This window comes from Sturnira hondurensis, unplaced genomic scaffold, assembly GCF_014824575.4.
Source record: "Sturnira hondurensis isolate 20B ecotype Veracruz unplaced genomic scaffold, ASM1482457v3 Scaffold0017284, whole genome shotgun sequence".
NCBI lineage: Eukaryota > Metazoa > Chordata > Mammalia > Chiroptera > Phyllostomidae > Sturnira > Sturnira hondurensis.
Genome location: NW_028089915.1, coordinates 830,349 through 842,128, shown reverse-complemented (window position 1 = coordinate 842,128; position 11,780 = coordinate 830,349). Strand labels below are relative to the sequence as shown.

Sequence of the window (11,780 nt, the reverse complement as noted above, 5' to 3'; positions counted from 1 at the left end):
AAATATATATATATTTTTTAAAACAAGCAACCCCACCCTGGCTAGGTAACTCGGTTAGAGCATTGTCCAGATATGCCAAGACTGTGGGTTTGATCCCTAGTCAGGGCACATACAAGAAGCAACCGATGAATGCATAAATAAGTGGAACAGCAAAACCAATGTTTGCCTCTCTCTCTCTTCTTTTCTCTCTCTCTCAAATCAGTTTTACAAAATTTCCTCATACTTCAAACAACAACAAAACCCAAGCAATAGAGTGTTCCTAGTGTTAATAGAGTGTTCCTGTGGCCTAGCTCCAAGGGGAAGAGGGATAGAGGTGGTAGCAGGGGAATAATATTCCATGTTCTATTCTCAACCTCTAGGAGGTTCAGGTTCTGTCTTCTGGTCGGTATCAGCTGGACCTCTTCCAGACACTTCTATCCAGGAGGGTGGTCTGCACCTACATAACCAGGGCCTAACTTGGGCCAGGAAATCGTAACCAAGTAGCTGCTGAGCCTGGGGGGTGTTGGGAGAAGGAGCAATGCAGTCTACAGGAGTCACCTTCTTAACCCACAGGCTTTCAAACTATAGAAATCTAAGAAGCATAGAGGAAAGCCGAGGCGGCATCTCAGGTAAGTGAAAGTTTACTCTTGGGGTGAACCCAGGGAACGGGGAGTACCCCTGTTCCAGCATGGGGCAGGGTGGTCAAGGATCCCGCCTATTTTCAACGCGGGAACTACCTTCGCTCCCGCCTCGTCCTCTCCCCGGGGTCCAGAGCTTTAGCTGGGGCCTCTCCAAGCCCCACCCCGCGCGGGTGCGGCCCCTTTAAGGGCGGGTGGGGGCGGGGCGCCGGCCGTGTTGTCAGTGTCAGCTCTGCGCACGCAGCCCTACCGGAGCGGGTGCCGACCTGCAGCCCCCTGGTTTCTGCAGACGACTCCCTGCCGTGGTCCAGCTGCATCCGCGCCGTGGGTTGAAGGAGTCTGGCTCCGGCCAGTGACTAACCCGAGTCGAATTGTTGGACAGAGGAGCGACCTGACCACGGAAAGAAGGACGCCGGCGTCGCGACCCCCAGGACCACCTCTTACTGATCTGTGGCAACCACCAGTCCCGGGTACTTTAGTCCCGGACAGCTCCCGAGCCCGCTCGCCCAGCCCCGGGGGAGCCCTCCCCAGCCCCACGGTCCGCTTGGGCCATGCTCCCCCGGGGCAGCGGCTGAGCCCGAACTAGGACTGGGACTGGGACCCGAGCCCTCACGGAGCATGGATCCGGGCTGGGGCCAACGGGATTTGGGCTGGGCGGCTTTGCTGATCCTTTTTGCTGCCTCGCTGCTCACGGTATTAGGCTGGCTGCTGCAGTATACCCGGGGCTTGTGTCTGGTGCGAGTCCCCGGGGCCCGGAGCCCGGTACTCGCTTTAGCTGCCCAACCCGTGGGCTCCCTACGGAAGCTGGGCGTGTGGCACTCGCTGCTAAGGCTGCGGGCCCTTCGGGCCGACGTCCCAGAGGAACCAGGCGTCCGGGGCCTCCTGGCGTCACTTTTCGCCTTCAAGTCTTTCCGGGAGAACTGGCAGCAGGCTTGGGTGCGAGCGCTCAACGAGCAGGCCTGCAGGGACGGGGTGAGTTGGACAGGAACACCTAGATGGTCCCCTCACTCAGCCTTTCCTTCCAGGGGAGGGACTGCTCGCTCATACCAGGAGGTCCAGATGGTGGTGGGGATCAGCTGGGGAATCTCATGGCTACTATTCCTTTCTGAGATTAGAGAGAAGGATGCAGGTGAGGCTGGAGGTGGTAGAAATCCAGCCATGTCCCAAATTCTCTATTCTTATGGTCAAGGTACTCCTGTTACAAACCCCTGCACAAACTGCTGTTCACATAGCAACGCTAATCCCTGTGCTTGAGGGCACTTCCGCCTAGCCTTGCAGATTAGGTTGGTGGAGGGCAAGGGTAGAAGGGAGACAGGTGCACCTTCCTAAGGAATTTGCCTGCTTCTCCTGCTACCACACCCAGTTAACATTTTGTGTCCCAAATTCCTTGTGTGATCAGGTAGATTCCTCAGGAGCCTTAACTACCTCCTACCTTCACCCTTCAGTAATTCATTGCTACAATCCAACACATCTTTTTTCACGCTCATGTCTTGAGGGAAAGGTGTTTAGGTGGAGAGCAAGTTGACAATCTGTGTTCTTCCCAGTAGATGAGACTAGAGTTGCCCTTCGAGAATCAGTCACAAATTAGCCTAACTTACTTCCTCCCATTGCACCCTGGGCATTTGGACTCCCAGGAGGTGGAGCAGGAAATGTGGTCATAAGACTGAGAGGTGGGCTGGGAGATAGAGGTCTTCCTCTCATGGGGGCCCCCACCCATCCTGGCCTAGTAATCTCCCTTAGCCATCAAATCCATCAGGCCCCTTGCTCAGAGGGTTCTCCATTTCCAGCCACAGCTAATGTGAGGGCTTTACTAGCTCCCCAGATACCTGGAAACAGAAGTGACCACACAAGAAGTTGCTCTCTCTCCTGCCCGGCTGGCCAGCAAAAACCCAGATGGCATCTTTCAGTCTACATCTTGAACTCATACCTCCACCAGGCTTTTCCTGTACATTGTTCCTGGGTCACAGTAGTGACTCCCTAGAGCAGCTGACTCAGTTGGACATTGGCCTCCCTTGGAGGGGGTTGGGGAGATTAAGGTTCCAAGCATTCATCTCCCCATCTCCCTGGTCCTGTCTTTCAAATGAGACAACTGCAGGAGCAGTGAAATTGGCTTCCCTTGGTTTGCCAGGCAAATAAGCCTTATGGATTTATTTCCTCCCATCCCAAGACCCAAGGAAGAGCTGTCAGCTCAGTCTATGCCCCCTGCTTAGTTCTTTCCATCCTGCTCTCCAGATAGGGCCACAATAGGTTAGCATGCACTGCTGTGGAAGAATTTGGAAGCTCTTTCAAGACCTAAGCTAAACAGATTTTTGCTCATAATCCCACCCTGCTGTCTTGAGGAATTTAGCCAAGTCCCTGGACTATTGAGCCCTTTGAGCTTGCTTTTCTTCCCAGTCCCTTTGGTAAAATTCCCCAATGCCATGCTGAATTGTTTTCATCTCCAAGAAACAGATAGAATCATAGTCTTGTGCATTCATATCCTATTCATCTGGAAGAAGGCTTAGCCTTGTTTCTTCAGCTTGTCTTGAGTAAGTAGCCTTACTGCTTTTACCCTTAGCTCAGCTTAGTCTCTCTCTGCCCAGCTGTTATATATAGGTGGCAACCAACACCTTTATTATTTTTTCTATGTATCCCTTTCTTTGGGTGTAGGGCAGAGGATGAAAAAGAAGTTGGGGGAAGAAGAGGGAGGTTCCTGGTATTCCAGGAGGAAAATAGAGCCCTCTGCTCAAGGTGATCTAGTCTTTGAATAGTCTAGCTTTCTGGTTATCCCTAGCAGTTGCAGGCCCCTTAAAAGGTGGGGTTTGAGGAGAATACTTCCTATTTTAAAGCCTTGAGCCAAGGAGGGGTCAGAAGCCAGCCTGCAGCTGAGGCCTCAGCAGTGCCAGGGCCCAGGCAGCAACTGAGCAGGCCAGCCCTGTAAGAGGTAACTCCAGAGACCTGATCCTCTGTCCACATTACTCCCTCAGAGCTCCATCCAAATCGCCTTTGAGGAGGTGCCCCAACTCCCATCCAGAGCCAACATTAGTCATGTGACCTGCGTAGACCAATCAGAGCACACCATGGTAAGGGTCTGATGGGCAATGTCTTCTTCAGGGTCTCATAGGGGGCTGATTCCAAGAGTTCCCTTTAGTCAAAGGGTTCTTAAACTGAAGTTGATGAATAATGTAGGGATCTAAGGATTGGCTTCAGGAGGTCTGAGATCCCACCAAAGTTACATGCAAAATGTAGTATATGTGTTTATATATGTATTTTTCTGCTTTGGCATCATACATTTATATGATTTGTTTATGGACTTGTAGCTCCAGGGAGTGAAGTCTCAAGGACAACTGAGCCCTTGCTGGGTAGCTGAGTTGGTTACAGCATCATCCTGATATGCCAAGGTGTGGCCTCAATTCCTGGTCAAGGCCCTTCTAGAATCAACCATTGAATTCATAAATAAGTAGAACGACAAGTCACTGTTTCTCTCTCTCTAAAATCAATGAAAAAATTTTAATAAAATATAAAAGGAAAAAGGACAACTAAAGTGAAGAGGGGGTCTGCTGACCCATTGCAGGGCAGGATTGAGTGCCCCTCTTCCATGCCTAACCCTCTTTGCCTCCATGCCTTGCCTGTCTCAGGTGCTTCATTGCCAGCTCTCTGCTGAGGAGGTGATGTTCCCAGTTTCTGTGACCCAACAGTCACCAGCTGCTGTCTCCATGGAGACCTACCACATCATTTTGACACTGCTACCAACACAGGTTGGGGGGGAGAGCGTGGGAAACAGAGTTGAGCAGGGGGTGGTTTAGTTGCCTCAGCCTTTTCAGTTTGGTTCCTTTCTGAGGTATAATTTGGGAAGGGAGGGTCCTGGGGAGTGGGAATAGTCAGAGGACTGAAGCAAGTCAACTTAACTCCTTTGTTGCTGTCCCTAGTTGGAAGTCACTCTGGAGGAAATCCCTAGTGAGGGGCTACTTGTATCCTGGGCCTTCAGTGACCGCCCAGATCTCAGTGTGAAAGTGCTTCCCAAGCTCCAGGCCACAGAGGTAAGGGAGCAGGGCTGGTGGGTGCCAGGAGAGGCAGAACAGGGAGGGGGCAGGAGAGCTAGGGGGTCTTACCTATTTGTTCTCCTTTTCTCCTCACTGCAGAGAGGTGAAGAACAAGTAGAACTCTCCACTATTGAGGAACTGGTTGAGGATGCCATAGTTAGCACCCAGCCAGCCATGATAGTCAACCTCAGGGCTTGCTCTGCCCCTGGAGGTCTGGTGAGTAGGCCCTCAAAGCAAATAATTTGCAGGCATACTGTCTCCAGGATTCTGTGTTGGAATTCTTGTTTTATCTTCTTCTTAGTTACACAGTAAGAAGTCACCCATGGTGTACCAGACCCAGCCAGCCACCCCCAGACCTACCCAGTTATTTCTACGGCAGCTTCGAGCATCACATCTGGGAAGCAAGCTAGAAGGTGAGAGCTAGAAGTGGCTGGGGGACTGCCAAGGCTATGGCTGCAGGTGCTCCCTGCCCTTCTGCCAAGGGTGTAGCCTCTCTTTTCCTCAATGGCTTCTCATCTTTGATCTGAATATCTACTAATTTCCTTCCTCATAGGCACTGGGGAGTTGTGCTGTGTAGCTGAGCTCGACAACCCCATGCAGCAGAAGTGGACCAAGCCCACAAGGGCTGGTCCTGAGGTGGAATGGACTGAGGACCTGGCGCTGTAAGGAGTGACTCCCTCACCCCCACCCTGGCTCTCCCATGGGCAGACTGAGAATCACCCTATTCCAGCATGGCCCTGGCACAAACCAGCTGTTTTCACTAAACCTTGGTGTACATTTTTTGTATGTCAGACTCCAACCTAGGTCCTGGGTATACAGACATGACCAAGATACATTCCCCACCTTGATTTGATTTCAGTCTTGAGACAGAGACAGATATATGTAGAAAAGATGGCATAAGTACTCCAGTAGAGGTTTACAAAAAGTGGGAGCACCTACTTGGGGGAGATTAATTCCTGTAGGGGAATAAGGATCAGAGTAGGCTTCATGGAGGAAATGATATTTCAACCATACCTTAACCCTGGCCAGATAGCTTAGTTGGTTTAGAACAATGTCCTGATACACCAGGGTTGTTGGTTCGATCCCTGGTCAGGGCACATACAAGAATCAACCATACATGAGTAGAACAACAAATTGATACCTCTCTCTCCCTTCCCCCTTTCCTCTCTCTTTCTTTGAAATCAACTTTAAAAACCCACAAAACCTACCTTAGAATAAGAGTAGGATTTCAACAGACTGTTAAGTATTCCTGGCAGAGGGAAGAGTTTGAGCAAAGGAAAGATGGTGGTTTGATATACGGAGAGAGACTTGGAAGGCAGGGTGGGGTAGGACCAGGGAGGATTTGAATTCGAAGTTGGGAAGTACGCCCCCTCCACTCAAGCCCTGTCCCATTCTCTTGGAAGAGAAAGTATTTGAAAGGCAGGGATTAATCTGTTTGGAGCATTTATACCATCTTATTTATGTATATCTTTCTCTGCCTCTGTCCTGGGATCAGCTCCAGGGTGGATTCCCTTTGATAACCTTCTCCCTCCCTGCCCTCACTTCTTTTGGCCACAGGGATCTGGGCCCCCAGAGCCGAGAACTAGCCCTCAAAGTGCTGAGGAGTAGCAGTTGTGGAGGCAGTGAGTATGAGGCAGGATGGAGCACCTGTGGGTGGGTGCTGGGTGGAGTCTGGTCATGGGCCAAGCTCACAGTGCTGCCCCTTTCCCTAGCTGAACTTCTAGGCCAGGCCACACTGCCTATGGGCTCCCCTTCCAGACCACTGTCCCGAAGACAGGTTTGCCCACTCACCCCTGGGCCAGGGAAAGCCCTGGGACCAGCAGCCACCGTGGCAGTGGAGGTAAGAACCTGATTCCTGGGGGAAGGTGGGAGGAAAAGGGGGAGGGCAGTCTTTGAGGTCTGATCTCTTTGCTTTTCCACCCCTCGACAGCTTCAATATGAGGAGGGCTCACCCCAGAACCTGGGCACTCCCACCGGCTCCACTCCACGCCCCAGCATCACACCTACCAAGAAGATCGAGCTGGACCGGACCATTATGCCTGATGGCACCATTGTCACCACAGTCACCACTGTTCAGTCCCGGCCTCGTGTAGATGGCAAACTAGGTAACAAGGAGGAGCCTGAGAGCCCAGCCCCAGCTAGGAGCCCCAAACTGCAGATCATGGCAGGACAGGGAATGGGCAAAGGAATGCCCTAATTCCACCTACCCCTAGTTTTCTGCCAGAACTTCCTCATTATCTTTGTCTCTGTCAGACTTTCTCTTACATCCCTCCATTTGCCCAACTTTCTCCCCTCTCACTTCAATCTTGGATCCACCAACCCCTCACATGTGACTCTCTCACTTCCACCTCCTTGGGTTCCTTCTGTCTTTTTACAGATCTGTGCCCCTCTCTTTATCCAGCCTTAACTGCCTCACTGAGTAATCAGTCCTCACTCTACCCTCAACCTTCCAGTATCCTGTGGGATCTTGCAACACACCAGTGGCCTCTGTGGTATTTCTCCTACTCCAAGAGTCCCTCCATGACATTTCTCCTATCTCTAGGGGTCCCATGGAATTATTCCTGCCATCTCTGCACCTCTCAGTATTTTTACGGCATCTCCCCAAAACCCTCAGTGGGCTCCACAGCACTTTCACACACTCCCATTGTTTTTTATGGTGTCTTTTTGTCTCGATGGCATTGTCTTAATCACTCCTGTGATTGATCAGCTCTTAGTCACCCTTGCCCTCTGAGTCACCAAAGTCTACATCTCAAAAAAGACCGGGTGGGAGCCACTCTAAGCACCTCCCAGCTCACTGACCTTCCCCCACCCACCAGACTCCCCCTCCCGCTCCCCGTCCAAGGTGGAGGTGACTGAGAAGACAACAACTGTGCTGAGTGAGAGCAGTGGCCCCAGCAGTACCTCCCACAGCAGCAGCCGTGAGTGGGGAACTGGGAATTGTAAATGTTGGTTGGTACTGGGGCCCCAGAGTCAAAGACAACTTTGGGTGGGCCACAGGAGTTCAAGTCCAAGAAGGAGCTAGGGAAGAGTCAGGTTGTCCACCCTCTGTATCCCAAGCAGTGGAGAGCCATCTTTCCAACGGCTTGGATCCTGTAGCAGAGACAGCGATTCGCCAGCTGACTGAACCCAGTGGGCGAGCAGCCAAGAAGACACCTACTAAGCGTAGCACTCTCATTATCTCTGGTGTTTCCAAGGTAACAGACTTCTGGGGAGAGGAGCTGGGATAGGGAGAAAGACCTAATGGGTCACCATGATCTATTGAAACTTGTCCCTCTTGCCAGGTGCCCATTGCTCAGGATGAGTTGGCACTGTCCCTGGGCTATGCGGCATCTCTGGAAGCCTCAATGCAGGATTATGCAGGGAACAGCAGAGGTCCCTCTTCGCCTCTCTCAGATGACCCACCAGCCATGTTTCCAGGACCCCTAGATGTTCTCTCCAGTCCCACAAGTGTCCAGGAAGCAGATGAGACAACACGTTCGGATATTTCTGAGAGGCCTTCTGTGGATGATGTTGAGTCAGAAACAGGATCTACTGGTGCCCTAGAGACCCGCAGCCTCAAGGATCACAAAGGTGGGAAGATATTGGCAGGCCCCCATTCTTTTTTTATTTTTATTGATTTTAGAAAGAGAGTGGGAGTGGGAGGGAGGGAGAGAGAAACATGGATTTTGTTGTTTCACTTATTTATGCATTCATTGGTTGATTCTTGTTTGTGCCCTGACTGGGGATTGAACCTGCAGTCTTCGCATATCAGGACAATGCTCTAACCAACTGAGCTACCTGGCCAGGGCTTTCCCCCACCTTCTTTTATACCCAGTATCATGACCTGGGTCTTGCTGGACCCTTAGGAACATGAAAGCCTCAAGCCCCAATTTGCCTTGTTCTTCCTTTCCTTAGGTCTTGCAGAGATCCTAGCCTGTTTTAGCCAAGCTAAATTAGAGAGAGGGAACTTGATACTTTGGGTCCTGTGGCATCATTTACCACTATTTCCCGACCCCTGCATTGAAGTGTATATCTCTCTCTTCCCTTGTTCTTTTCTCTCCTCCCTTTCATTATGTACTCTTTCCCCTGTGCGTATAGAAATCCTACCCTGGGCTAACCCTAGGAGTGTCCCTCTAGCGGTGATACAGTTTATGGATAGCTGTGGTACTTCTTCTAACTTCTAAAGATGAAGTGCTTGCCCCCAAACATTTTCATCCCTCTGTCAATAAGTCTATCAACCATGAATGTATTTAACTATTTATGATTTAAGCCTGCATCACTTCCTGAGATTATGAGATTTTTAAGTTCAAAGCCTGCTGTGTAAGCACCTTCCTCATTATATTATTCTGAATTTACCTCTTTGAAGTTTCCCAGATACACCCCTTCCTGCTAACATCCTGGAATTTTGTCAGTAAGTCAGTTTCAACCAAACTTGTTTCTTCATGCCTGCTTCTGAGGATGATTTTTTTTAAAAACACCCCCTGCTCAGCCTTTGTCTTTCCATTTTAAAGAGGACCAGTTTTCCGTCTGTCTTCACAGAGCAGCTGGCCCCATGATATTTCTCCTCAGAGCCAGTGGCCAGGAGTGCACACAGTATCCTATGAGCATCACCATTTTTTCCTCAGGAAGGATAAAGGACAGGTTTTGACTCTACTTTCTTTCTTAAGGAAGCTGTTCTGCATCATTGACCCCTCCATGCTTGGTCTTTTCTGTGCTCCCTACATCACCCCAGCCCCTTCGTGCCCCTCTCTGTGTGCCTCAACCACCCCTCTCCCCCCACAGTGAGTTTCCTGCGCAGTGGCACCAAGCTCATCTTCCGACGGAGACATCGACAGAAGGAAGCTGGTCTGAGCCAATCACATGATGACCTCTCCAACACATCGACCACACCCAGTGTCCGAAAGAAGGCTGGCAGCTTTTCTCGCCGCCTTATTAAGCGCTTTTCCTTCAAATCCAAACCCAAGACCAATGGCAACCCCAGTCCCCAGCTATGAGGGCACTTCTCATCTTCTCAGCTAGGAGAGGGCAGGAATCCTCTGAACCCATTCCCCACATCCCATTCCATTCCCCTTCCTGCATTCCCAACATCCTAGGCCAAGGAAGCCCTGTCTATTCTGGGCTGTGGGGCCAGTTGGAAGGGTACTTGCAGGGGGAAGCATGTGGGAGATTAGTACCTGTTGCTGAGGACATGGAGCATGTGGCTAGGAGTCAGAGGAGGGCTCTGTCCTGGCATGTGTAGGCATTCCTCGGAACTGTTTGCCTGCTGTTGACACTGGTCCTTTAGAGAGTCCCAGGGTGATTAAGCCCTCAGCTGATCCTTCCTCCCTTATTTATTATCTTTTCTATTTATATGTGTGGTTCAGGGCCCTCTGTGAAGAGGGCGTGATAGAGGGCATCTCTCCCAGGTGACCCTTCTTTCCTGTCTCAAGAGGATAGGTAATTCCCTTTGGGATGGGGTTTCCACACCTTCCTTAGGTCCCTACTCTGACCAGCACTAGTGTCTCCCTCTGAGGATGCTGGCAGCTCATATCAAGTTGGGCCAGTGCCCAAGATGGGGGGCAGGTACTCCCCACCTCTCTGCCTCCACTTCTGTTCCTCATCCCTTCTTTCCCCTTTGTTATCATTTTTGTACTTGATGCTTTCTCCATGAGTAGTGGCTCTTTTGGAAGGAGGGATCCAGGGGCCTGATGGGAATCCTTCCCTGGGCAGATGGCTTTGGGGACTTTATGTAAAGACTGTGTGATGATGGAGCATGAGCAGGTTTGGTGTGTTGGGAGATAATGATGTCTGTTGCTGTCTGATGGCTTGGTATTTAATTTATTAAAGTCAAATTGGAGTTTATAAGCTGGACAATTGGTTATCCTTTGAAAGGCAATGGGACAGTGAGGTTGTGGTATTGATGGAATGGGAGGATCAGACACAGGGCCCAGATAGTGATGTGGGGAAGGTGACACAAATATTGGGTCTGCTAAGAAATTCCTACAGGGAAGAAGCAACATGTGGAAAGAGGATGGGAGAACAAGAGTCTTTGAAGGATGAAGTTGTAGCAAAAAGTCAATCAGAAAAAAGTAAATTGGCTAGTACAGGCATTTTCATCTTCATTTCCCTTTCTTAAACAAGCTGTTCCTTCCAGGGTAAGAGTCCAGAGCATGGATTCTGGATCTCAGCTGCCTGGGTTTGACTCCATTTCCACTAATTACCTTTGTGACTTTGGGCAAATTGTGTAACCTTAGAGTGCCTGATTTCTCATCTATAAAATGGGTAATAGTAGCTATTATTTGGTTGTAGATGAGAAGGAACTAACTGTTACCTCAGAAGAGACAGATTGGAAGGGGGAAGTCTTTTTAAAATTTTTCAATTACAGTTGACACTTAATATTATTTTAGTTTCTGGTATCCAGCATAGTGGTTAGACATTTATATAATTTATGAAGCGGTCCCCCAGGTAAGTCTAGGACCCACCTGGAACCATACACTTCAACATTATTGACTATATTCTCTATGCTGTGCTTTATACCCCAATGACTATTTTGAAACTACCAATCAGTACCCCTTAATTCCTTCACCTTTTTCATCTTACCTGCACAAACCCCAAATCTGGCAACCATCCGTTTGTTCTCTGTATCTATGAATTGGTTTCTGTTTTGTTTGTGCACATTTTTTGTTCTTTAGATTTCAGAACCATAAGACGCACTTAGGTTTTAGAGGAGGAAAATAGGAAAAAATTTTCTGAAGCAAAAAATGTGGTAAAATATTTAATTATATAAATAACATAATGTTTCACCAATGTAAATGTAATGCTACATTCAGACTATAAGACACACCTCCTTTCCCCCCAAATTTGGGGGGGTGCATCTTATAGTCTGAAAAATATATTAAGTGAAATCATATGGTATTTGTCTTTCTCTGTCTGGCATATTTCACTTAGCACAATTCCCTATAGGTCTATCAATGCTGTTGCAAATGGTAGGATTTCATACTATTCTATGGCCAAGTAGCACTCCATTATATGTACGTACCACATCTTCTTTATCCAATCACCTATCAATGGACATTTACGTTGTTTCCGTATCTTGGCTGTTGTAAATAATGCTGCAATGAGCATAGGATGCATATACCTTTTTGAATTAGTGTTTTGGATTTCTTCAGATAAATATCCAGAA

The 11,780-nt window shown here is 49.3% G+C and overlaps 1 protein-coding gene across 2 annotated transcripts; it reads left to right on the top strand.

The window, feature by feature from the left end:
- Positions 1–348: 348 nt before the first annotated feature.
- C2CD2L (C2CD2 like) lies at positions 349–11,285 on the top strand. 2 transcript variants are annotated; one of them, XM_037067510.1, is made up of 14 exons: positions 349–1,589; positions 3,584–3,679; positions 4,235–4,354; positions 4,526–4,636; positions 4,739–4,855; positions 4,941–5,052; positions 5,193–5,301; positions 6,197–6,261; positions 6,352–6,479; positions 6,570–6,744; positions 7,456–7,557; positions 7,697–7,833; positions 7,921–8,209; positions 9,401–11,285. In XM_037067510.1, the coding sequence occupies exons 1-14, from the start codon at positions 1,236–1,238 to the stop codon at positions 9,610–9,612; spliced, it is 2,127 nt and encodes a 708-aa protein (XP_036923405.1). In that variant the 5' UTR covers positions 349–1,235; the 3' UTR covers positions 9,613–11,285. The 2 variants fall into 2 exon arrangements, with proteins under 2 accessions (XP_036923405.1, XP_036923406.1); XM_037067511.1 differs by having other exon boundaries at positions 350–1,589; positions 7,700–7,833.
- The last annotated feature ends 495 nt before the right edge of the window (positions 11,286–11,780 follow it).

Coding starts and splice junctions, on each gene's coding strand:
- C2CD2L (XM_037067510.1), top strand. CDS start 1,236: ATGGATCCGGGCTGGGGCCAACGGGATTTGGGCTGGGCGGCTTTGCTG. Junction 3,680..4,234: donor ACCAATCAGAGCACACCATG/GTAAGGGTCTGA, acceptor TGCCTGTCTCAG/GTGCTTCATTGCCAGCTCTC. Junction 4,355..4,525: donor TGACACTGCTACCAACACAG/GTTGGGGGGGAG, acceptor TGCTGTCCCTAG/TTGGAAGTCACTCTGGAGGA.